Here is a 27,760-nt window from a genome sequence, read left to right as displayed (position 1 = left end):
CACGTTCTTTCCAAACTTCATCCCTCTTCAATGTGGCCCTGGAAATGACCTTATAAGCATTTTGATTGTACTTCACAAATAGGTGCATCGTTATCACTAAGTTTCACAAGAGGGAAAATTATCAACTCTCAGGATACATCATTCCTTTCTGTAGAATCTGTTTTGTAAGAATTTATAAGCAGGGGCTAGAGAGATGGCTCGGTGGTTAAGAGCACCAGCTGCTCTTCCAGAGGACCTGAGTTCAATTCCCAGCACCCACATGGCAGCTCACAACATTCTGTAACTCCAGTTCTAGGGGGGATCTGATACCCTTGTGCAGGCAAAACATCAGTACACATAAATTTTTTTTAAAAAAATTTATATCCAATGTATAAGATTGTGAACTTGGTAAAAACTGGGCCCCATCTGTGGGGTTCATCACTATACTCTCAGAATGGTAATCATCGGCAAACATGTGGGTTTTAGATATGAGAGTTACAAATGACATGTTAGCCATCTCCGACAGCATGGGATGGCACTGGGAAAGGGCCCAGGAATGAATGCATTCATGCCCTCATGAGCTCTGTTTCCTCTGACAGACCCCACCTAGCGCTCCTGCACCTCCAGTAGCCTATTGACCCATTACTGGATGGGTATATTGATTAGGTCAGAGCCCTAATGATCCAATCCCTCCCAAAGACCCTGCCTCTGAACACTGCTACACCAGGGACCAAGCCACAATACATGAGTTTTAGGGGTGACATTGAAGATTCAAACTATAACAGACTTCCTTCCATAAGGAAAATATCAATGGCTTGAGCATCTTCTATGCTTCCTAGAACGGGGATTTTCGGACAGAATGCTGTGGCTCTAGTCAAGACCTTTCTGAAATGCTATGTTAGGTCATGAGTTTCCTGTGACTGGAGATCCCCTTCAGGAGGGGTGGGGACTCGGAAAAAGGAATTGAGAGAAGAATCCATGGGTTATGAGAACTCCACTCTTGGCACATATTCTAACAATCAGTGGGATTCAGTGATGATAAAAATGTCCAAACCCAGGCTGGGGAGGTGGCTCAGTTGGGTAGAGCAGTTGCTGTGCGTGTGCCAGGACCTGAGTTTGAATCCCAGAACCCAAGCAAAGCCTGGCACAGTCATATGTGTCTGAAAATCCAACAGTTCAACAGTGAGATAGGGGACATGGGAAGCCAGGGAAGCTCAGGGGCTGCCCAGGCTGACATAAGCAATGTGTATGTTGAGGGGGCGGGGGAATGGATCCTGTTTTAATGTGGAATGTGAAGACTGGAAGAAGAGGTCGCCCTCTGATCTCCACATGGCAACCCGCACGCGTGCACACACACACACACACACACACACACACACACACACACACACACCTCAAGATTTTAAAAAATATCCAGCTCCTTGCATAAAAACCAGCAAATACATCTGAAATGTGACTTCAGACATAAGTTGTCTGAAACAACGAAGCCTTACAAGGAGAGAGTGCAGGAGAACCACTAGAGTGGTCAAACAGAGCAGAACAAATGGACAGAAAGGAGGCCGTGGGTGTGCACCAAGAAACATTCCACAGTGTGGAAGGGACTGTAAGCAGGAGGCAGAGTGGTTCCTTTCTCTGTGGACCCACACACTGGGGCAAGCACTCACCCACATTGGGCCTCCACCATCTAGGATCTGTATAAATAATGAAGTTAATTCTGTATTGTCAGGAATAAATTCTGCAGTCTCAATGTACATATTGAGAGTAGGTAACTATATTGAGGGGTTCTGTAAAATCCATAAGTACCATGAGAATGGCATACAATTCTGCCTTTTGTACAGAATTTTAAGGGTTTTGAACCACTTCTTTACTAATTTTTCCTGATTTATATCCTGCCTTACCTGATTTGTTTTCATCAGTGTAGAATGTAGGAACTCCAGAAATAGGTGTTTTTCTTACAATGCGTGGAAGGATCCAAATCGTTTCTTTATGAATTTGATTCTTTCACTTTTGGGATAATTGTTGCTAATCATTCCCAAAAAAATTACTGCAAGCTCTATGCCAATATTCATTATCTATCCATAAGGACGAAAATTCCTCATTAGTTAAAGGTACTATAATTTCTGCTGGGTCCCTTCCTGTTAGCTGACGAAGTCTTAATTTACCTTTTATAATCAAGTCAAAGATCTTTTTTATTTTTTATTTTGTTTATGTGGTAGGAATATCCATTTTAATATGATATATTCTCTCTGCATCAAAATCCCTGAAGGATATTCTCTAGATGGTTATATAACCAGAATACAGTCTAGGTTTGCATCCACACGGTCCACATGTGCTTCTAGTATCCTCTTTTTTACCCATTTTAATTCCTTTTCAGCTTCAGCTGATAGTATTCATGGACTATTCAAGTCCTTGTCTCCTTTTAGGGCCATTTTCAAGTTTTTCAAATCATGCCCTTCTACTCCAATAATGGTTTGCAGTTGAGAAATCTCTCCTAGTAATTTTTGAAGATCATTAAGAGTCTGGTAGCAATCTCTCCTGATCTGTACTTTTTGTGGTATAATTTTCTGTAGACCTATTTTATATCCTAAGTAGTTGATAAACTCTCCTTTTTGTATTTTTTCAGGTGCAATTTGTAATCCCCAGCGAGGTAAAACTTCTTTTACTTTCTCAAAAATTTTTTTCTAATATTTCTCCTTTAGAGTCAGCTAACAATATATCATTCATGTAATGATAGATTATGGATTGTGGAAACTGTTTATGAATTATTTCTAGTGGTTTTTGTACAAAATATTGGCACAGGGTGGGGCTATTTAGCATTCCCTGTGGCAAAACCTGCCATTGATATCTCTTCACCGGTTGAGAATTATTGTAATTAGGTACAAATAATTTCTTGAATACAAGAAAAGTATACATACATAGAATATGGTAAGAATAATGTGCATAAAACACCACAGGTCACTTCCGCCCCTGGCTCCACCCCTAATGGGCGTGGTCAGTGCCACAGAAGGAGACAAAGTGAATATCCCACTACAGTGGGCAACTGCAGTACAGGACAGACAATGCCAAGAGCATATTGCTTTGCATCTAGAGAAGCCATGTTCCTTATAGGCTGGACTCATGCCTGATTCATTCTGTACCCATCTGGTGCCTTGGGCTTCTGAAACAGTGGGTTGTATGTAACCTCTATGGGATAACATAGCTGAATGTAAGAGGGTCACAAAAATTTAATTTGGCAACAGTAAAAGGTTTCTTTATAAAGATTTTATTGTGTATTTTATTGAGAGTTTCCTATATGTGGATAATGACTCCCCTGTCCTCTCCTGTCCTCCTGCTACTTCCCTCCTAAGTTCGTGTTTCTTTTTTTAAAATCCGCTGCTGCCAGTAAGTGCATGAGTGTAGGTCCAACTACTTGAGCACCGGTGTCCTATTGGGGACCACATCCCTGAAGAAACTGATGTTCCCTTCCCTGGTAGACACAAGATAGCAGTAGTTCCTCATAAGTGGGACTTGGTGAGCATTTTCCCAGCCCATGCAAAGATTTTTGTATCTGAAGTGCTCAGGTTCTGTGGTGTAGTCAAATGGCCTTGTGTCCTTGGTTAGATTTTATGAGCTGACCTGGGCCTTAAAACTTTCATCAGTTTTCACGAGAAAACATTCTTTCTTTATTCTAAACCAACTTTTAAAGAATGTTTTATATTTACTTGTCTGTATGAGCATGTGCCCCCGAGGAGGCCAGAGAGGGAATCAGATCCTTTGGGGCTGAAGTTACAGGTGGTTGTGAGCTGCTGGACGTGGTGCTGAGAGCCAAACTGACGTCCTCAGGGACAGTAGCAGGCACTCTTAACTTCCAAGCTATCACTCCTGTCTTTATTCTAATCCACTTTTTACAGGAGCTTTGAGGACTTGCTTCTGTTCACTCCTCGTGACTGTCTTTGGTCGTTCAAGGATTCATACTTATTTCTTCATGTAAAGGCCAGCCGCCATTCCTCAATAATGGTGGTGTCTTCGTGACATTGGTTGAATCTTATCCACCAAGCCTGTGGTCTCATATTGTTACATTTCTTTTTACAAAGTTTATTTTTACAAAATTCTGATAATTCTGGAAGAGAATGTAAAAGATGCTTAGTGGAAGTCCAACAGAGATAGTCTATCCTTCACACATGGATACTTTTCCTTGAGACAGTCTGGGGATAGAAGATCCCTGTTGTGTGAAACTTGCACTCTGAAAGTGCAAATAAATTAGTTAACATTTGTGGAATGTTCACTGAGTTCCCAGGACTGTGTCAGGAATTACAGGGAATGAATACTAACTCTGTCTCTGTCCCCAAAGGTTGTATATAGTGGTTACAGAGGCAAAACAGCATTTTATTATTTCTTGTATCAGTTTCCTCTGTATTTACAGACACTGTACTAGATTATACTACCTCAAACTTGGTTTGAATCCTAAACATATCTAAACTGTTTCAAAATAGAAACTCATGTGTGTACTCATAAAACTATATAATTTCTACAGTGGGATTACCTATAAATACATTTCAGTGACTATAATAGAGAAAGGCAACTAATTATACTTTGGGAAATCAAAGCCCTTAGTGTTTTATACTGGATTAGAATAATATAGGAATAAATTATATTTCTGAAGTAAAGTGTTACAAGGTATTACAAAGGGTAGGATTTGTAAGACTAGGTTAAAATTTTCATAAATGCTCATGTGGAGGATTCTAGCAAATAAGGACTAGGGGGGATAGATGAATGAATGGGTGGGTGGGGGGTGGATGGGTGGGTGGGTGGGTGGGTGAGTGGATAGGTGGGTGAATGGGTGGATGGATGAACGGACAGACGGACAGATGGACAGACGGAAGTAGACACACAGGGTAGCGCTTCCTGATTGAAAGACTAAAGGTATGAAGACTTAAGAGTGGAGGTTGGTGTCAGGTATTTTCTTCATTTATTTCTTCACATTTTTGAGATAAGGTCTTTGTAGCTCTGGCTGTTCTGGAACTCTCTGTTTACACCAAGCTGGTCTTGAACACCAGAGATCCACCCGCCTCTGCACCCTAGTGCTGGGGTTACAGATGTATGCCACTGTGCCCAGCTTCTGAATGAGTTCTGGAGATCTGAACTTGGGTCTTAATACTTGTGAGGCAAGCACTTTACCCGCTGAGCCAGCTCCCAGCCCTTATTTCAATGTTATTCTGAAAAATTAATCATGGTGTAGTAGAAACCAGTTGCATTGGTCCTCTTTAACTGTCAACATCAAAGACACTTTACTTCCTTTGGGACAGTTCCATTGACTAAAGTTGAGCAAGATTGGTAAGCCACTTAGAGATTGAGAGAACCCTGGGACCCAAGGCCAAATGCCCACCTTCTTCTCTCTGCAGGTGCCTGCCTACACTTCTCATTTGGAAGTGTTGCAGAAGATGCACAGGCATAGATAGAGAGCCAGGCAAGAAAACCATTTAACTGACCACAAGGCTCTGGCCCCAGCACGCACTATCACTCTCCTGTTGAACTGGGACAGACCTCACATAAGTCACAAGGATGTTCTCTCCTGTAAGATCTCAGAGTGGGGGAGGGGGCCTGCCTGGCTTCTGTGGTATTGTGACCATCATGCTCAATGCAAAATAACAATAACAGCAGAGCAACAACAATAGGAACAAAACAACGCAGGGGACAGGGCAGAGCTGGATTAATTAGCAAGGAACTGGAAGGGTGGGTGGCAGAGAGAGAGAGAGAAAGAGAGAGAGAGATTAGAGAAAGGCTGGTGTCCCTATCTGTGTTGTCCCACAGACCTTCCCAGGCCACTATCACCCTAAGACAGAAGCAGTACTAGATTCACCCTGGAGAAAGGAGAGGTTGCAGACAATGACTCCTATACTGAGGGGTGTAGCTCATGCTAGATCTCCCACACTGTAGTACACAGCCTTACCTACAGAAGAGGACTCCAAAGAGAACCCTGAAGGAGAGCAGCCACATGAGCTGACATCAAGGAAGACACCAAACTCGATACCCCACCCCCCACCCCCCACCCCGCAACAGTCCAGTCCTCCTCCTTAAAGAGGAGCATCTCTGCAGCCCTGAACCTCCCTGGACCAAGAACAAAGCTGCTCATGCAGCTGCCTAACAATTGCAACAGCACTCACTTAATGGTGGGCCCTTGTGATGTCACAGTGAGTGGCAGACAGCTAATCTCCTTTAAGAATAATTGGTCTGTTCCAACAGATTAGACCCTAGCCATTGGCCTCATCAAACTCCTTGGGAGCTATAGAATGTTGTTATTGAATTACTATAACAAATTTATAAAATGATCTTCATTTCTTTGTGTTGTGGACACATGGTGGACAATTTATGGTTTGGTTTTTATTTATTTTTTTCTTTAACCATTTTCAGTTTCTCTAATTCTACCACTACTCAGAGACCATAGCAAACCATAGCTGCCAAACAAGATGTCAGTCAGTTCTTGCATATCACTTCACAGATTGCTTTTCCTTTATTATTTCAGGGGAAGTCTTATAGGTAAATATTTCAAATTTATCAAAGACATAAGCCAAACAGTCATATACAGTGTATATATCCCTAGTGTTTATCTGTGGTTTTTATATCCACTGAATTTTCCCATGTGTTTTTAACTTTGAAATATACATGCTTCCTGTTAAAATCTTAAATTGCCATGGATCCAATAATCCACTGCTGTAGCTGAAAAATGCCATTGGTCCCTCTAATTCCTTTACACACCCTCAGTTTTTAATCCAATTCCTTGCTTGTCATGAATCTGTGTGCTTCAGCAGAAGGAATCAGATGATGTCAGTATAATCACACTATAGGAAATGGAACCATCTCAGATGTCTGGGACGTGCCAGGCCAACCAGTAGTGAGAGGCATTGACAATAATGGCAGACATCGTCATGCCATCGCCTCTCTCAGAAACAAACATTCATATCAGTGTCTGTGGTTATGGAAGAATTATGGTTATGAAGCCAAAGATGATCTTAATGTACATGTGTTGGCCTCCCAACTCTGGCACTCTCTGGATCTTCAACAGTTAGCACTTAGCTCTGGCAATGTGGAGAATGTACATAAGAAGTTGTTTTATCTCAGAAGATGCTAGCAGCCAGATGCTTCCAGATGTTAACAGCATCTTATTATAGGTGTGCGTGTGCATGGCCACTTCTGCTGAGGCTTGTTATCCTTGGGGAAAGACAGCATTTACTCATCTGGTGTCCATTGTGTCCTAAGGTGTGCCACCATGAGATGAAGCCATGGTGCCTGTCTCTGAGGAACTGACAGTGTTTAGGTTTCAACTGATCTGTGTAATAGTGACATGGTAATGGCACCATTCCAGTGGCATTTCATGTTCCTCAAGCAAAGAAATTCCTGTTGATTTATAGCCACAAGATTTGCCCAATGTCTGGTTTCTGTGAAACATATAGAATATGTACAATTGTTATCTTCTTCACACTGAGAAAATTCACACATATACAATATGATTATCTTCTATCATTAACAAAGTTCACACATACATGTACAACTTATCTTCTACCACTGAGAAAATTCACACATATACAATGTGTATAACTGTTACTTCTTCACACTGAGAGAGATCAGGTTTTTTTACAATCCTTCCTGGACATCTTTTTTTCCATCCTCAAGGAAAAGGACATAAACTCCTGAACTTACCAGTGTAGGCCCATGACTTCTAACCAGTGCACCACTCTGTGGCATAGATAAACAGGAGGCTGTGGGTGTATAAAAGAGGCTGTGGGTGTGTGCAGGAGGCTGTGATTGTGTTCAGGAGGCTTTGGGTGTGTTCAGGAGGCTGTGGGTGTGAGTGTGCAGGAGGCTGTGGGTGTGAGTGTGCAGGAGGCTGTGGTTGTATATAGGAGGCTTTGGTTGTGTACAGGAGGCTGCGGGTATCTCTGGTTTTTCTTTATTTTGATTCTCTACATATGAAACTTTCTCTGTGTACCTGTTGCTTCCTGAACATATTATAAGTCTTGGGCATCCTCACTAAAACAACCCAGACAGAGAAAAGACTGATTATTATCCAATGCCAGGGGCAGGGGATGCTTGGCCTTGTTTCTTCTCACAACTAATAAAGACACACTTTGCTCTCAGTTCTTGAGTCACGTGTGTGTATTGCAAAATATCACACTCATGCATGCTGATAAATAAGGGCTCTGACCCTGAACAACAGCCCTCTCTAGTCCTTATGTTCATTAAGTAACCAGTTAAACTTTCACAATTTGCTCAAGACTTTTTTTCCCCCCGTTTTTGGCTTTCTGGGTCTAAACTTCCTGCATGCACTTTGTGCTGTTCCCTAACCATTCCGCAAGATTTAAACACTGTCACTAAGAGAGGATCCAGGCAGCGAGTTATTTTCTAGTCCTGTCCAGAAGAAACTGAGGTAGCTGCAAAAACACACAGAGGCCATGAAGCAAGTGTAGCGTGGCAGAATCAATCTGAAAAAGCTACGTACTATTGCACACAACTGTGGAACGTTCTGGAAAAAGCAAAACTGTAAAGAAGGTAAAAATGCCAGTGTTTGGGGGAGGGAGATAAAGGGAAAGGACAGGAATGTATAGGCTAAACACAGAAGACCTGTAAGGCCATGAGCCTGCTCTGTGGGATCCTATGGTGATGAATATGTGTCATAGAGTTGTCCGGACCCATATAGGACACAAGTCCAAGAGAGACCACTGATGTAGCTAGGCACTCTGGGTAATAATGACATATCAAGATAGGCCTATCTTGTATATTGTGATAATGCACCGCCCTGGGGGTGCTGGTAAGAGGAGGCTGTGCATATGTGTGAGTGGGAGGCTGATGGGATGTTGCTGTGCTTTCCTCTCTATTTTGCTGTCACTCTAAAACTTTTCTTAAAAGTATAATAAAGTCATTTAAATAACAGGGGAAGATAGATGGTCAGACAGGAAGTGACGGCACCACTCAGTTTTGCTTTCCCATTTCCCCTGGAGACAAAGACCTTGTTTGTCCTGGTGACAGTGATGTAGCATGTGTGGTTCTCATGGATGTCTATTTTTGCACTCTGGGGTGGTTGCCCCCGATCCACAGGGCTGGGCTCAGAGGACAGCAGGCTTATGAATAAGACATTTGCTAACCCCAAAGTGCTCATTGCTTTAGCGCCATCTGCCCTGATTTTTTGATTCCTTCTCATTCCCTGAAAGGTTTTTATGATACTTAAAACATTTTCAGTGACCTTGCAACAAAGTCAGCACTTTCTGAATTAATCCTTCCGCCCGCCACAAGAACAAAACTGGTGCCTGTTGGCAATGGTTCTTTGTCCTCTGGGATCTGCGAGACAGAACTTAGGTTTGCTCATTAACTGGTACCTAAGTGGCATGAGTTACTTCCAGAAGTAGTAAGAGTGACAAGCCATCTTCCTAGTACTTTTCAATCTCTTACCCAATGCAGCCTTTTGCTCCTGTGCCTGGAACCTACAAGGTTCTGACCTTCGATTTCCCAATGCTCTATCCAAGTCTAGAAGCTTCAAGCTTCAAGCCCCAATGCAGCCCTCCACTTCCTGCACCCCACCCCGCCTCTTGCTGCACTTCCTGTGCCCCTCTTGTGGAGGGCATACTGCCTCACCTGTGCCCTTGTTGACTTTTTGTACAGCAGTTACATCTCTACCAAGATTGTAGAGTGAACGTTGCTGGTGCCACTTTCCTTTCCTGTGGATAAAGCACTTCGTTGTATCTCTAAGCAAGTCATGGAGAATACAACTTGGGGATGCACTTTTTCCTGTCTCACTTAGGACAGCAGGGATAACTTGATTTGCTCTGTCTGATTTGGGAGCACCTTTGAGTATCAATACTTGGGTTATCACATTTAGTACCAGCTATGTGCATCTCTGAGGAGTAAATGGAGGATAATAGAGATAATTACATATACAATGTATATGTAATAATAATAATAATACAATAATAATACAATGTATATTTAATATAAGGTTAGTGGAAACAGGCTAACAATGTGCTGCGTCTGTGTTGCTTGGCTAGTGCCAAAACAAAAGAACTTATACTGCCAAATCACCTCTTCCTGTAAAGGGCTGAATATCTTTGGTATAGTTCACCAGCCTTTTTATTGATCTGTTCTACCAGCTTGGATCAAATCTGCCACAACTGCACTGAACTTGTAGCTCAGTTAGTAGAGTCCTTGTCTACCATGCATACACAAAGCCCGGGTTCAATTGGGCATGCCTCACCACTTGGAAGGTAGAAACAGGAGGAGCATGAGTTCAAGGTCGCTCTCAAGCTGTTTAGTAAATGTAAGGCCATGTGTCTATGTTACATGAAACCCTGACCCAAAAGAATTATCTACCCAGTGGCTGTGACGACAGTCAACACAAGGACTCATGACTTGTCAGGGTGTTGAGAATAAGTGACTGTTGAATGCTCGATCCTAAATGGAGCATCTGTATCAAGTCATGTAATAAGTCATGGATTATCAAGGTAGAAGGGCCAGAAAGAAGAACCACTATTAGGGTCTTTCTAACAACTGTCACCGTTCTGTATTTCCTTACCTCTTTCTAGATGTAACTCCTCTGTGCCTCTTAATGTCTTCCTTTAACTAACTATATTTTCCCCATTTTCCTTACTTGATTAAACAAAGTCATCCTGAGAACCCACATATATCCCCATCTAAGTGACTTGTTATAGATTAACAAAGTGTGAGCAAGTAGGGTGTTTCTCTCAGCCAGTTCTTTTACTAGCTGGCTGCATGTTGTTGCTACAAAGAAACAATCAATCACTTAATTACTTATTTGAAAAGTAAGCTTATTTGGAACCTTAAAATAATCACAAACCTAAACTTTTATTTACGGAAAACTCCACTCTACTTTAAATCTTTAGTGTGTATACCCACTCATGAACAGCTTTTTGATTTTTGTTTGTTTTGTTTTGTTTTGTTTTTCATATCAGGAAGCTCAGGGCAGAAATGGGTTAATCATCATCTTTGACCACCAACCAATCACAGCAAGAAAGGCACATCAGCTGATAGTAATTGGGCTGCTTTGTTCTCATTCCCTGACCTTAACAAGTCCCTCACTCAGCTATGTGTCTTTCTAAGGCTTTAGACTGTCTTCTTTGATTTTTCATCTCACAGCTCTTTAACAAAAACATCTCAATCTAACATTAAGTCATTTTCAAAGCTTTGTTTCTGTTATAATGCACTCATAAACCAGTGAACACATCTCCCAACATTAAGATTAAAAGAATTTAAACTTAAACTATCTGGGCTACTGGGACTCAGTTGTTTTTCTTAATCATTAACCTAAGCCACAATCTCTATGGCTCCTCAGTAGAAACTCATGTGTCCTAGCTGGGTGACACCTCCTGGTTTTATTTTTTCTCCTCTGCAGCCTCTGCTTTATCAGAGGTAGGGGCACCATTTTATCCTACCTTTATCTATGTTAATGTTTCCACTAAACTAACCTTTATTGCAATCCCTTACTATATTTATTAAAAACCCTCAATCAAAATTCTGTGTCAACTGACCCTGCTATTGTATAAAATCATGCTTCAATTAAACAGTACAGTTTAGGAGAGATCATCTCCATAATAATTCACAGGTAAAAATGCCCAGTAGAATGGATGCTTCCATGAGATGGTAATACTGCATTAATGTCAGTGGAGATCTCCCCATGTCCATTCACACCATGCCAGATACCAGAGAAAAATGGCAGTGGCAAGCACGTAAAGACACAGCAGTAGCAAGAGGCATTCTGGGGCCAAAGCCCTTGGGCCTTGCCTGTCCAAGAGTCACCCACTGGAGCTTTGCTTCCTCATAGCCCAACCCCCTGCTGACACCTACTGCTACTCTGACATGACCACCAGCAGCATCACTGATTGACTCAGGGAATTATTAAAAATAAGAAAGAAAAGAGTCATAATGGGGGAGGGAGAGTACTGGGAAGGTCTAGGTGAGTGGGAGAGGAGATTTGGTTTGGATATGATTAAGATACATTGTATATGTACATAAAACTACCAAAGAATAAATTAAAAGACTGTTCCTTAAAATATACATACATACATACATACATACATACATACATACATACATACGGGCCTTAGGGTGGTGGTGCCTTTAATCCTAGCACTCGGAAGGCAGAAGCAGTCAGATCTCTGTGAGTTCAAGGCCAGCTTGGTCTACAGAATGAGTTCCAGGACAGCCAGGGCTACACAGAGAAACCTTGTCTCAGAAAACCAAACCAAAATAACAACAACAAAAAAATCTGCCTTAACCAAACTGAACAGCAACATCCATAACCAATGTGAAGCCCTGTCTTTTCAGACCAAAAGCCACAGACTAAAGAATACATTGGAACTGGGGGTTAATGTTGTATCTTGACTAACTTTGTTAGTAATGTACATGTGTGATTATGGAAAACCTTGTAAAATGCTAGACTTCAGTGCACTCCCCATTTAAGTAATGGTAAGATAGCAAAGCACACAGGTAGGCTGCAAACCCAGACAAGTGTGTCTGTGTAGCAGGAAAGGAACACTGAGTGAGCTAAATCAACTGCCAGGCTTTTCTCCAAACCCAAGCAGCAACGGACCCAAGCTTGGCTCCTGCCAGCAAAGACAACTGGAAACGTTCCAGGTGAGATAAGAGACTGGACCCTGGTCACTCTTTGAAGACAAAGATCTTATTCCCAGAAGGAATAACCTAGGAAGAATCTTAACGGACCAGATGCTAAAGCTCATGCCTCAGAGGTATCTAGGGTACCTCCCAACCAGAGCTCCAATCAGCCATCTCACTGTCTCCCTTTGTGGACCTGGAAGGTGACCGTGTCCCCAGTGAAACACCAGAGCTCTGTGATACTGTCCAGGGATGGCCCTCAGGGCCAGATGGAGTCAGAAATCACAAGAGCACACTCAGGCACTGGAAAACCACATCCTGCTCCACTCCAGAAGTATGAAGGTGAAGAAGACTAAAAACAGGCTGAGATCAAACTGGACTCACACATGATCCCAGCACTCAGAAGGCCAACTCAGGAGGATTGCCACAAGTTTGAGGTTAGCTTGTACTGAATACTGAGGCCCTGTCTCAAAAGGAAGTGAAAAAAAATTTTTTTTAGAAAAAAGCTAACATTAAAATTAACAATTAGGACAGATTCACTCAGAGCCAAATCGTGTTCTGAAGCAATGGACTGTGAACTTAAAATGCTTCTATTCAGAATGTTCAGAGACAATGTTCGAAAAGAAGCAACAGAACCTAGCAGGTGGCTGTGAGGGGGGTAGATAGGCAGGCAATGTCTTGGTATCTGGAAGACAAAAAAATTCATGGAAACTGGAAGGTGGGAGGATGTAGAAAGCCCTGCATTCAACCCACAACACCAAAACCAGCTGCTGCAAAGGTAAACTTTAAAATGAGAGCTGAGGGATAGAGACATGCTCTACAGTTAGTAGAGCACTGGCTGCTTTTCCAGAGGACCCGGGTTCAGGTCCAACACCCACACGGCAGCTCACAACTGTCTGTAACTTCAGTTCCAGTCAATCCAGTGCCTTCCTCTGCCTTCCTTGGGCACCAGACACAAACATAATGCACAGACATGCATGCAGGCAAAACACGCATACACATAAAATGAAAATTAATTTTTAAACACTCAACTGATGGAACGTGAGTCCTATGCCCAGTTGCCGGTAGCAAGCTCTTTTGTTAGACTATCTTTGGATCACCCCAAATAACAACATGGACACTTGTTATTAATTATGAAAGCTTGACCTTTAGCTTAGACTTGTTTCCAACTTGCTCTTATAACTTAACCCATATTTAAAAAAAAAAAAAAAATCTGCTTTAGCCAAGAGGCTTCGTTACCTCTTCTCAGTTCAGCACATCCAACTTGCTCCAAGTCAACTGTTGAAATCTCCTTCCCAAAGTCCTCTCTTTGTGGAAGTTCCGCCCATCCTCTTCCTGCCTAGCTATTGTCCATTCAACTCTTTCACTAGTCACAGCATTGCATCTTCACTCAGTGTACAAATATCCTACAACAGTTGCCTGTGGAAGTGCTACATTAGAAGTGAGTTCTGGGTTCTCCCAGATCCAAGCAAACGAGAGGACCTTTGCGAGGGGAGAGGGACCACAAGCCAGGAGCACATGCCCACAAGGAATCGATGGAGCAAAGTAGGATTGGAAGATATTTTCTAAAACTGAACAAAGTTGAGTCATTTGTGCCAAGTGTGCAGTAGGGATGATTCACGTGTATGCAAAATGGGAGTGGTGCTACAAAATCGAGGGTTCAACAGACAAAGGTAGATTGCTCATGAAACAACTGAACTAAATTGGCAGCGGGCATCTCACCACTGAGTAAACAAGAGGAAATAGAGTAGTTTTCAAATGCAGAGGGGAAATTACTTTCAATACAGAATTGTAAAACTTAACTAATATACTGAACTGTTACTGCAAGAAAGAATGCACCATGCTCAATCTAACCCAATTAAACAAAGTGGACACACACAACAGACTTAAAAAGTTAGGGTCAGCATTTGTGAGGAAGAAGAAAGTTCTCAGCCAGAGGAGGAGGGGGATGGGAGAGGGTAATAGGAGGTGAAAATGTATACAATTCACTGAGGAAAAAATAAAGATAATTTTTTTAATTTTAAAAAAGGGGGGTGTTGGTAAATAGATGGTTCTGTGGCTAAGAACACATGTGGCTCTTCTGAAAGATCCAAATTTGTTTCCCAGCCTCATGTTGCTGCTCATCATCCACCTGTAATTTCAGCTCAAGGGGATGTAGTGCCCTTTCCTGGCCTCTGTTGCACCCAAACATGTGTGCCATGAACGTGTGTGTGTGTATATGTGTGTGTGTGTATACACATATGTATGTGAAAACTTAAAACACAGTTTTAAAGAGATTTTCTTTAAGGATAAAAGCAATAAAGGCATTTTTAAACCTCTAAGTTATACAAAATAAGAACTGGTCACAGGCTACATGACGTCATTTAAGTCACTTAATTTAATGCCTTGGTCTCTTGAATTATAAACTGGGAATCATAAGCGTACTTGCCTTCTGAGATTAAGGTGACAATTAAGCAGACACAGTGACACATGCCTAGAATCCTGGCGCTTGTGAGGTTGAAACAAGAAGAGTAGGTGTTCAGGGTCGTCCTCAGCTACATGGGATGTTTGATACCCATGGGCAACATGATGCCCTTTCTAAGTGGCAATTCAAAATAATCCTGTGTTGCTAGAAGGACAGTTACATGTTGAGCACAACATACTTGTGCTGCTGTCATTATCCTCACCATTATCATCTTCATCCCTAGGACAGGTGTTCTTCATGCTCACACTGATAGCAACCACACCTAGAGGGACTGGTGGTAACCCTGGGTATCTCTCAGCCAGTTGACATCTGAGTACACATGTTTTACTAAGCCTTGTATGCCTCAGCTGGTTGTCAGCCTTGTGGGTCTGTCTGGTGAGGGGCTCCACTGCCCTCATCACATTCTTATGGTCACATACTGCTCTACACAAGTCCACTTTGCAGTGAATTCAGTTTCTTCCTCTGTAACCAATGCAAAGTCCTTTGTTGTCTGCAAGGTTCTTGCATTTGCAGAATTACCACACAATGGGTTTCCGGTCTTTAAAGATACAGACTTCTCCTCTACATTTGTTTATTTGTGTGTGCATCGGTGGAGGTCAGTTTTCTCCTTTCACCATGTGGATCCCTGGGCTCAAACTCCAGACACCAAGCTTAGAAGCCAGTGCCTTTAGCCACCACCTCACGAGCCCCAAACCAACTTTCCCTGTGTTATTAATTCCAGACATCATACTCTGTGCTCTTTGGTTGCTACTCATCCTCCGAACTGTTGCTCATTGTCCAAATTGCTCCAGGTTTCTGAGCCTCTTTGTGAGATGACTTCTGTACTGTGGTTTTGGGAGTAACCTGCCTCATCCCAGACCCTCTCTTTGCTGTGTTGCACTTCTAGGCAGAGCAGAAGATTGTTCTCCAAGGCAGCAAACTAGAGCATGAACAGTGCTGTTGAGCATTGTGTGTGTGTTCTCTTGTGTCTGAAGAACATGGGAAAGCTTCCATGAGAGCCCCGTTATATCAGAGCCAGTGGTGTTAATCATACATAGCACCAGATATGGGACAAAAGGAGACAGTAAACAGGGACACCAGGAACCGTGTCTTTCCAGTGCTCACACATCTCATACAAAAAGCGAAGATGGCATTGAAAGTCATCCAGTTCAAGGCAGAATTCTACCAGGCCTCAGTAAGAGAAGAAATACAAAGACTAAAAATACTGAATATTCCCTAAATACTCACATTACCATGACATGTTCCAGGCCCTGATGATACCACTGCTTTGTGTCAATCTTTGATGTGGTGAACTAAATCAGATACTTCATTTTTCCTTAACATGAGCTAAAAATAAAACCTTGGTGCTGGAATCAAATGAATGTTATGTTCTCCAGGCAGAGGAAACAGACATTTATTAGATGTTATTGCTATTTCCTTTGCACTAATGACATTACAAAAGCTCTTTGGGTAATATAATTTGAAGCTATTATTTCTGTATTTCAGGTCATGCAAGACAAGATCATCTGCCTTCCGAAGAGAGTGCAGCCTGTTCAGAACCACTCTTCTGTTTCCAATGTCTCTCAGGCAGTCATCAGTACCACCCCGCTGCCTCCACCTAAGCCCTCTCCAACCAACCCCACCACCGTGGAGATGAAAGGGCTGAAGACAGACCTGGACCTTCAGCAGTACAGCTTCATCAACCAGATATGTTACGAGCGAGCCCTCCACTGGTATGCCAAGTACTTCCCCTACCTCGTGCTCATCCACACCCTGGTCTTCATGCTCTGCAGCAACTTTTGGTTCAAATTCCCTGGTTCCAGTTCCAAGATAGAACACTTCATCTCCATCCTGGGGAAGTGCTTTGACTCCCCGTGGACCACGCGTGCTCTCTCTGAAGTGTCTGGAGAGGACTCAGAAGAGAAAGACAACAGAAAGAACAACCTGAACAAGACCAACACTATCCAGCCTGGTCCTGAAGGCAACCTGGCCAACGCCCAGTCTCTCAAGTCGATTCCTGAGAAGTTTGTGGTTGACAAATCTACTGCAGGGGCTCTGGACAAGAAGGAAGGTGAGCAAGCAAAGGCCCTGTTTGAGAAGGTGAAGAAGTTCAGACTGCACGTAGAAGAAGGTGACATCCTATACGCTATGTACGTCCGGCAGACGGTGCTCAAGGTTATCAAGTTCCTAATCATCATTGTGTACAACAGCGCTCTGGTTTCCGAGGTCCAGTTTACGGTGGACTGTAACGTGGACATCCAGGACATGACAGGATATAAAAACTTCTCTTGCAATCACACCATGGCTCATCTGTTCTCTAAACTCTCTTTCTGTTACCTGTGCTTTGTAAGCATCTACGGCTTGACGTGCCTTTACACCTTATACTGGCTGTTCTACCGTTCTCTGAGGGAATATTCTTTTGAGTATGTCCGGCAGGAGACTGGAATTGATGACATTCCAGATGTGAAAAATGACTTTGCTTTTATGCTCCATATGATAGACCAGTATGACCCTCTCTATTCCAAGAGGTTTGCGGTGTTCCTGTCTGAAGTCAGCGAGAACAAATTAAAGCAGCTCAATTTAAATAACGAGTGGACCCCTGACAAACTGAGGCAGAAGCTGCAGACCAATGCCCATAACCGCCTGGAACTGCCTCTGATCATGCTGTCCGGCCTTCCAGACACCGTGTTTGAAATCACGGAGTTGCAGTCTCTGAAGCTGGAGATCATTAAGAATGTCATGATACCTGCCACCATTGCCCAGCTGGACAACCTTCAGGAGCTCTCTCTACACCAGTGCTCCGTCAAAATCCATAGTGCGGCACTCTCTTTCCTGAAGGAGAACCTCAAGGTCTTGAGTGTCAAGTTTGACGACATGCGGGAGCTGCCCCCTTGGATGTACGGTCTCCGCAATCTGGAAGAGCTCTATTTGGTCGGTTCTCTGAGTCACGACATCTCCAAAAATGTCACCCTAGAGTCCCTGCGGGATCTCAAAAGCCTTAAAACCCTCTCCATCAAAAGCAACCTCTCCAAAATCCCTCAGGCCGTGGTGGACGTGTCCAGCCACCTCCAGAAAATGTGCATCCACAACGACGGCACCAAACTGGTGATGTTGAACAACCTGAAGAAGATGACCAACCTGACAGAGCTGGAGCTGGTGCACTGTGATCTGGAGCGCATTCCCCACGCTGTGTTCAGCCTGCTCAGCCTCCAGGAACTGGACCTGAAGGAGAACAACCTGAAGTCGATAGAAGAGATCATGAGCTTCCAGCACTTGAGAAAGCTAACCGTGCTCAAACTGTGGTATAACAGCATCACCTACATTCCAGAGCACATCAAAAAACTGACCAGCCTGGAAAGACTGTTTTTCAGTCACAATAAGGTAGAGGTGTTGCCTTCGCACCTCTTCCTATGCAACAAAATCCGATACCTGGACTTGTCCTATAATGACATTCGCTTCATCCCACCCGAAATCGGAGTTCTGCAAAGTTTACATTATTTTTCCATCACTTGTAACAAGGTCGAAAGCCTTCCAGATGAACTCTATTTTTGCAAGAAACTAAAAACTTTGAAAATTGGGAAAAACAGCCTCTCCGTACTTTCACCAAAAATTGGAAATTTACTATTTCTTTCCTACTTAGACATCAAAGGTAATCACTTTGAAGTCCTTCCCCCTGAGTTGGGCGATTGTCGGGCTCTGAAGCGAGCTGGGTTGGTCGTAGAAGACACTCTGTTTGAGACTCTGCCCTCAGATGTCCGGGAGCAAATGAAAGCAGAGTAACTTATTTTTCATCAAAACACGACTGAAACACGCTTCTACCAAATACAATATAAAGAATTAGGTAGTCTTAATGCCTTTCCTATTTTATTTTTGGTTTTTTTTTTTGGGGGGGGTGTTTGTTTTTGTTTTTCACACAAGACAAAATGTACACAAAGATTGAGTAAGGAGTATGTATTTTTTAATAAAAATTTAATTGTATTTTTCAATATTAATATTTTAAAGTTTTGTTTGTCCAGGAACTATTGTATCTGTTAATATTTCCTACCAACAACAATGGGTAGTTCCATCTGGCTTTCAGTTTGGTTTTTTTTTTTATTTCAGTTCATTCTAGTAAGGAAAGGAACTGTAGATTATGTGCATTTTGGCATATTTGAAATGGGTGGAGACAACTTTGCCAACACCATTTTTTACCTTGTTTCTACTTGTCTGGGTCCTTGTTTGTGTTTTCATCCTGTGTACTAAGGAGTCTGTACCAGTTGTTTTAATATCAGCTGCCTTCTTCATTGGCCAATTTTTCCTCTCTGTAGAAACCTTGCAGTGTGAGTTCACATAAGTGCATTGTCACGGAGTATTATTTCAAAAACTGTCCCTCTGCCCACAATGTTAACTGTATAATTCCCTGAACAAAAGTTTCAGGTAGCCTCCGATGGGCTTCTAAAGTGGGTGAAGAAAGATGCCCCGCCCCCGTCCCCGCCCCCACAGTTACAATCCTTGTGTTTGTTGGTCATTTGTTGTTTAACTGATTAGTATTTTTACCAACATCCTAAAATTTGTTATTAAAAATCAAGCACCCCCCTCCATCCACCTCAGTATTGCCATGTGGTGAATGACCTTAGGGAAATTAGATTTATTTTAATATTCTAGTAGATAATTAAATTTTAAATCATAGAATTAGAAGCTTGTTTTGAGTAATGTAATCATTTTTTGATGTCATGATATGTGGATGCATCAGATGGTAAACAATCTTGCTACTAAGGCACTCTGTTAGAAAGCTGATCTATTCTGTGCAGGCCCTGCCCCTTCCTTGGGCTCTGTGCGGTGATGATCAATACACTTTCTACCTGCTGAACAGAACAGCCCAGTATATACATATGTATAGTCATCAACTTCCCGCAAGCCTACCCTTGATGAAGATGTTAGTGACCCAAGCATGGGAACACCTCAGCTGTCTGCTTAAAATTGTATCTCACTTAAGTTGGTTCTGTCACTTTCCAAATGGGTGACTAACCTGTAAGTGTTGTCACTTAGCAATAATTCCCTGCCTGGTGGCTGACAAAGCTTTTTCTTACCTTTGTCTTCCTAAAATCCAGCCTCGTATGGAGACTTAAGCTACACAGTTCACTGACTGTAAGAAAAAGCCTTAATTCAACACTAAGAGTAGGAAGGTGATCTGGGGTTTGACATCCTGTTTGAAGAATGTTTTCTTGGCCCCCATGACCTTGCCCAGCCCAGTCTTTTGTGACATGCAGACATGTAGAAGGCAGCTCTGGGAGGATAGAGAGTTGTAGGTAGGTAGCTCAGTGAGGAAGCAATTGCCCAGCAGCAAGCCCCTGAGTGTAGTCACATGACACTACAAAGCAGATATGGGGGGGGGGGCACATCATTTGAGTGGATGAAGAATGAATGACAGATCTCTGCAGTGGGCCAGCCATGTTGAGCAGATTCTTTTTTCCATTTAAGGTTTCAATCATGATTTTTTTAAACCTGGAATTATAATAAAATTCTAAAATGCTGTTATGGCTATACTTGTGAAGAAATACTCAATTTTAGCATATGGAGATCCTGAGTAAGAATGCTGTGTCATGTTCAGAGACAGCTCTATCTTAAAGAAGGAACATTATGGGCAGACTGTAACTGGGCACAAGTAACCTGCCGTGGAAAAGTAAACTGAGTCAGAGAATCCACTGTCTTGATTGTAAAAAATTATGATTATTTCCAGCATCACCCTTCAAAGGGGAATCTCTTCAGGTTAACTTTCCAGCATCACCCTTCAAAGGGGAATCTCTTCAGGTTAAGTGCCATATTTATGCTGAAGTCTGTATGTGGCATTTAACTGAAAATCCAGTATAAGTTCACAACTAAGACAAGTCACCAATAACTCAATTTTATCAAGCTTCCAAAATAATTTATTTTCATGACAATTCTGCAGGCTGACTCCCAACCTAAGTTGTAAATAGCATTCATAAATCAGTATAAAAGTCTATGACCTTATGTTTTAACTAAGAGAAAAATATTCATAGATGTTTCTATTCGATTTTATAAAACCTCTTAAGCCTCAACCTTAACTTTGAAGGATTTAAATTTTCTGATTTTTGTCCTTTTTTAATACAGTCAGCTTTTTTCGTATTCCTGAGTAAGATGCATTCGATCACTATCTAGCCTTCCAGTGGGACACTCAGGTACCTGAAATGCTGAATTTTCTAACGTTCTTCTATCCAACTCAGCACACAGAGGTTGTCAGCCTCGTCACTCTGTGTTTTCCAAGTGCTCTTGCTAAGGAGGACCAGCCAGCTCTTTGTCTAACCTCTGATTCACAACAAACTTCTGTGTAAATCACAAATGTGCCATCCATCCAGGGGCAGCTCAGGCTCCAGGTGGACAAGTTGTACAATGGGGTCTAATCCAGAAAAAAAACAGTGTCTGGTTGGAGGTCCTAACAGAGCCCAACCTAAGGGACTGGCAAGATGGCTTTGTGGGTGAAAGTCACTCACCCCCCAGACTGAGGACCTGAGTTTTATTCTCCCAGTCCACACAGTGGAAGGAGAGAGCCAGCTCCCATAAGTTGTCCTCTGGCCTCCACAAAGGTGCCATGGCATGAGCACCTACACAAAATGCATACACAGATGAATGGTTAAAAAAAAAAAAAAAAAAAAACCTAAAAGATAATGCCCCAGGACAGTACTGTGTTTTCTTATTAGAGGATTTGGTCTGGTTTTGAATATCAAAAATCTAGATGAGATAAAACCTGGTGTCTACAAGTGTAGGTTCCTGCATTGCCCACCCAGCTCACCTCCGATGTCATAACGTGCTCCAACAATCTCCATGGTGTCTTGAACAGCAAGCAGGCCTGCTTATTTGGGCAGCTTGGGAAATGTTCCTACCCCACAGATTTTGTTCATTTTGATAATGGGTCCTGCTTTGGAAGGATCTGAGACAACTTGGGTTCTTTTGGGTTTCTTGGCAGTTTCTTACAGCATGATTGTTTACAGTTTCAATTTATCTCACTCTCTAATCCAATTTCATACCAGATGCCCCATCAGCAGTATTGGCATTTTCAACAGGAGCTCGTATGGCTCAACAATTCAAAATCTGTTAGCATTACTGTTGCAGGTAGCGTAAATGTTGATGTGGTTTCAGCTTTTCAGAGGGTAAACTAAGACTGCATTAGTATTGTCCTGTGATGCCTCACTGTGAGGACACTGGAAGAAATTCACACGAGAGCAGAATCCCAAGAACAGGTTCCTTTCTACTCATGGCGACAATGAGACTTTCTAGAAAGGTCTGTGTGATGTTTGCATCTTGTCTCTTCAGGGACAAAGTAAGAAAACTCAGACAGTCTTACCTAGAGCTGCCATGAGTTTTAAGACTTAGTTCCTGACTTTCAAGCTCCTGATAATTTGGTATCAGCCTTCCAAGCAAGTACCCTCCCCCATCCTCCTTCCCCAAAGTCACCCACAAATATAGATGGCATCTTTATGTTCATCTGAGGGAGAAATGAGAGAGACTCCCTCTGCCCCTAGAATTATTTTTTAATTCTATAGAACTTGCACTGCTTAGCCTACTGACCAAATAGCAGCCACTCTGTATTTAGGGTTTGGCTTGGTTTCCGAGCCAGGGTCTTGCTCTGTAGCCCAGGCTGAGCTTGAACTTGAGAACCCCTTGCCTCACCTGGGCACTGGATTACAGGTGTTCACCACTGACTTGCATAGTTTCTAATGTATTTGTTTGCATCTTCATCCTCCCTCCATACTATTCTTTGGGGTTGACACCCCATGCCTTATGTGTTTGCTACATGTTTGTCTTGCATTTGTTTACAATGTTCACAGTGCATTCAGCCTGTCTAGTGCTGGCGAACTTCTTGGACTGTCAAGAGAAAGGACTGAGAGTTGATTTGTCATAATACATGTTCATGAAATGTCTTGATGTTATTTGGCTATGTAGTGTATAGGAACAAAAATAAAGTTCATTTTTGTAACATAACTTGGGGCTATGTCCTTTTCTTACTTGTTTATAACAGTCATGATTATCTTTTGTTCTTAAACCATTACCAGTGTTCTCTGGGCTGCAGGAAATAGGCTCATTGACTTTAACCATTGGAGCTAGTTTTTATAATGGTGAATAATTGTTTCCTTCCTTAATTCACTGCACTGAATCTTACCTAAGGTGTCCCTAGAGTTTTGTTTGTGTAATCAGTGCTTTAATGTATAATCTGGAGTACAGTTTTTGCACATTTGCCAATCAGAATGTACAATGGCTACTCCAGGTCAGCTTCAGTAAATACCCTCGCGCTTGCTTAAACAAGTGAGAGCAGTCTACACAGCCAGAGAGGCCTCCTCACCCAGGCCCTGCTGCAGGGCAATTCTACATGCTGTTGCATAGGCATAAGAAAACAGTGACTAGTGTTGATAACTCTCATAGCTCTGCTGTCATCACACATACTTTCTGGGTAGAGTTCTGTTGCTGGCAGTCACATCTGGGAAGGATGATTGTGATGAGGGATGATGGGCTGGTGGTGGGAGGGGTTGAGTGAGTTATGTTTCAGAATCAGAAGCAACTCTGAGAGCGCTAGAGAACTTTAGAGACCCAGATTCCATATGGTGTGGCCTCAGAGTAGTGCTCATACCAGGAAAAGCCCCTGCCAGCTACTGCCCACCACTTTTCCATCTTCCAAAACTTTCTTTCGTGAGGGATATTGAGATAAACTGAGGCTAAGCAAACGATGAGGTTAGTGACTATTGCTGGCCAGCCTTTCATTTGAGGGGGTGGGTAAACGTGCAAGGGGAAAGCCCACCAAAGTTCATTGGAGATTGGCAGGGATGTGTCTTAGTCACGTCTGTGTTGCTGTGATAAAAACACCATAACCAACTTACAGAAGGAATGGTTACTTGGTTTCCCGCTCCAGGGGTTAAGAATGGGCCATGGCAGGGAAGCATGGCAGTGAGCTGTGGGCGTGCCAGAGGAAGTTCACAGCTCCAACTGCAAACAGAAGCAGAGAGAAATGGAGTTCTGTGAGACTTCAAAGCCCTCCCCAGGAGCACACTTCCTCCAGGAGGGCCATACTTCTAACCCTCCTCAAACAACCTCAGATCTGTTTCTAAGGGAATTAAGATACTTAATTTCTTTCCAACAGTTCACAATTTCATTACAACCTGGGCCACTTTGAGCTTCATTGGGGTGATTTAGACCTGTCCTATTTCTCCATCAGAAGTCCAGAGTATGCAGAACCAAGCCTTGAGCAACAGCACTCACCACTGGGGCTCTACCAGGTAGGCTTCACAAAATCAGTAGTAAGTAAATCAACAGCACTCACTTCTGCCTGCCATCCATAAACATACATCAGCCCTTCTCACATTCCCTCCTCACTGAGTTTCTTAAAGCTGCCTTGGTCAAGGAACAGGAACTAGGAGGCAGAAATGGAAATTTAGCATCACAGAGAGGGTCTAAATTGGAGTTCTCTCTCCATCAGGTCTCTCCGCTCAGAGACGGAGAACCCAGCAGAAGAAGGGGAAGAATGATTGTAGGAGCCAGAGGTTTGAGGACACCTGAAAAACATGATCCACAAAGTCAACTAAGTGGAGCTCACATGGGGCTCACAGAGACTGAAGCAGCAAACACAGGGCCTGCATGGATCTACACCAGGTCCACTGTGTATGTGTTGTGGCTGTTAGCTTGGTGTCCTTGTGGGACTCCTAACAAGTATGTTTGTGACCCTGCCTGCTCTTGGGACTCTTCCTGTTGGGTTGCCTTATCCAGCCTCAATGTGAGGGTGGTTGTCTTGTCTTATTGTATCTGGTTTTGTCCTGTTTGGCTGTCATCTCTTGGAGGCCTGCTCTTTTCTGAGGAAGAAACGGAGGGTGTGGGCCTGGGGGAGAAGGAAGGTGGCGGTCTGGTTAGGGTATATTGTGTGAGGGAAGAATTTATTTTCAATTTAAAAAAGAAGAAATTTAATATCACAGTTTTTGTTTGTTTTGTTTCGCTTGGTTTTGGTTTGGGCTTTGTTTGGGGAGTCTTGCTCGCTGTGTAGCCTCAGCTGGAGTTGAGCTCAGTGGTCCTGACTCTGCTTTTTAACTGCTGGGACTGTGAGTGAGCCCTGCCACTCCCAGCTTCTGTGTATCTACAACACGCTGTGTTTCTAAGGCCTGTGAGGGGTGTGGTGGTTTGCAAGAAGTCCTTGGTGGCCCTTGACTCATAGATGCATTACTGGCATTGCTCGTCCCTTTCACATGGCACTCTTCCGTGTGTGCCAACATCTGAGTCCAAATTTTCCCTTCTGCAAGGACAAGGTGTACTAGTTTCCTGGCTGTCGATGTGATAAAAATACCCTGAAAAAAAAAAAAAGCATCTTAGTGGGCCAAGCATGGTGTCTCATGCCTTAAATCCCAGCACTCAGTAAGCAGAGGCAGGCAGACCTTTAGATAGTCCGCATAGAGAGTGCCAGACCAGCCAGGGTTACATAATGAGACCCTGGATTTAAAAAGAAAAAAAAAAAAAAAAAAAAAAAAACCTAAATGTTTTAGAAGAGGCTATGAGGAAGAATGTTTATGTTCGCTCACAACTCCGGGTTGGCGGTAGGAGCCTGAAGCAGTAAATCACATTTAAAATCTAGCAGGGAGAAGTGGACACACGGGTGTCAGTAGCGTGCTTGCTCACTCCTCACATGCAGTTAGTGTTCAGGCGTTTGTACTGGCCTGTCCTTGGGGTTCTGACAGGCAGGACACGCCCTCAGCTGCAGCCACTGAGAGCACCACCTGTGCATTCACTATGTTCCCTTTTAAAGGGGCCCTACCCACCTCCTATTTCTCTCTCTCCTGCTCCCTCTCCCTCTCCTCTTCCTCTCTCTGCCTCTCTCTCTCTCCTGCTGTTCCTGTCCCCAGAGGCTGGTCTCCCCTTTTCCAATTCACTTTCCTCCAATAAAAAACCCCTCCACCCAAGCTCTGTCACATGGCATTTTTCTCTCAATCACCACTTTTTAAAATTACAACATATACCATTTGTGGCCCCCTGCCTAGGGAATTATGCCTCCCACAGTGGACTGGGTCTCCCCACATTAATTAAGGTAATTAAGACAGTCCTCTACAGACATGCCCATGGGACAACTTGATATAAGCAATCCTTCACTTAGACTTACTTCCTAAGTCAGGTTGACAGTTAAACCAACCATTAAACATGGTGACATTAGATTCCTGCAAACACTATTTTCACAGAGGTGCTTAGATTTGATCTTAACCAAAACAACCATCTTCTTGGTATAGAGAGCTGGGACTTCAGCACCAGGAGATGCCCAGACAGAACCGAATCTGAGTTGCTAAGTAAAGCACTTTTCTGTATAGATAAATCTATGCTATTCTAGGCTCATTAGAAACAGAAGTTATCTCCTCCAAGACTGCTCATCCAAAAGTTTTCAAATAGTGTTATGTCTTAGTAGTTAAAAGTGTGTACCACAAGCCTGGTGTTGGTGGCACATGCCTTTAGTTCCAGCACTAGGGAGGCAGAAGCAGGCAGATATCTGTGAGATTCAGGCTAGCCTGGTCTACAGAGCAGGGCAGGCTCCAAAGCAATACAGAGAAACCTTGTCTCCAAAAAAAAAAAAAAAAAAAAAAAAAAAAAAAAACAAAAAAAAAAAAAAAAACATGTACCACTCTTGAACAAGATCTGAGTTCTAGCATCCATCCACATCTAGCAACTCACAACTGCCTGTAATTCCCATTAAAAAGGGATCTGACACCCTCTTTTTTGCCTCCTTAGGCAACTGCATGCATGTGCACATACTCCTACACAGCTGCACATTCATACACGTAGTTTAAAAAAAAAATAACAATGGGGCTGGAGAAATGGCTCAGCAGTTCAGAGCACTCCCTGTTCTCCAGAAGATCTGGGTTCAATTCCCAGCACCCACATGGCTGCTCACAAGTGTCTGGAATTCCAGTTCCAGGAGCTCTAACAGCCTCTCACAGACATACATGAAAGCAAAACACCAATGTACATAAAATATAAATAAGTAATCTTCTTCTAACTATAGTGTTCTAAGACACTCTAGTTCTCCATCTTGGGAAGACTTGGTAACATAAAATTCCTGGTTTTATATCTGTCCTAATTAACAGATATCAACATGTATTTATTTCCATATAGTAAGCCAGTCCAAAACTTCACAGTGTAAAGAAATTATTTTATGATCCCCATACTCTGTCAGTAAGAAATTTGGATGAAACTCAGTGAAGATAGCTCCTTGACTAGCAGGACTTGATGGCTGGGAGCTAGAATCACACACAGGCATTTTTAGCCTCTATCTGGGTTTTGCTGTTTATAGGCTGAAGCCTTGGCTGGACCAATCAGCCAGAACAAGCTTTTCCACACAGCCTGGGAGTCTTCCCAGCATGGCAGCTTCAGGGTATGAGACATCTTATGATAGCTTGGAGCTCCAAAGTGAAAGTCTGAACACACAGGAGGGAAGCAGACCTTTTATGGGATGATCTTGAAAGTCACACACATCATCCCTGCAGTGTTCTGTCAGTTGAGCCATTGTAGAACTTGTCCAACTTTGAGCAGATGCATAGAAAACATAGATCCTACCTTTCTGTTGGAGAAGTATCAGAGAAGAAAAAAGAAAAGGAGGGAGGGAGAGAGGGAGAGAGACAGGGAGAGAGACAGGGAGAGAGGGAGAGTGGGTAAGAGTATGGAGAGAAAGGCAGAACTGAGAATACATATGATTGTAAATACATTATCCTAGTTTCATCTCCTGTT

At 42.8% G+C, this 27,760-nt stretch overlaps 1 protein-coding gene across 2 annotated transcripts in view; it reads left to right on the top strand.

Annotated features, from left to right (window-relative positions):
- The window catches only part of Lrrc8c (leucine rich repeat containing 8 VRAC subunit C), a 76,266-nt gene extending 57,261 nt beyond the window's left edge, over nt 1-19,005 (top strand). For both annotated transcript variants that reach the window (XM_051198146.1, XM_051198147.1), the window contains exon 3: nt 16,526-19,005. In XM_051198146.1, coding sequence (XP_051054103.1) covers nt 16,526-18,799 — 2,274 coding nt within the window. In that variant the 3' untranslated portion in view covers nt 18,800-19,005. The remainder of the gene's footprint in view (nt 1-16,525) is intronic.
- The last annotated feature ends 8,755 nt before the right edge of the window (nt 19,006-27,760 follow it).

The sequence above is a fragment of the Phodopus roborovskii genome, unplaced genomic scaffold (genome assembly GCF_943737965.1).
Source record: "Phodopus roborovskii unplaced genomic scaffold, PHOROB, whole genome shotgun sequence".
In the NCBI taxonomy this organism is placed as follows: domain Eukaryota; kingdom Metazoa; phylum Chordata; class Mammalia; order Rodentia; family Cricetidae; genus Phodopus; species Phodopus roborovskii.
The sequence above is the reverse complement of the archived record's forward strand: the minus strand, read 5'-3'. Positions and strand labels throughout refer to the sequence as shown.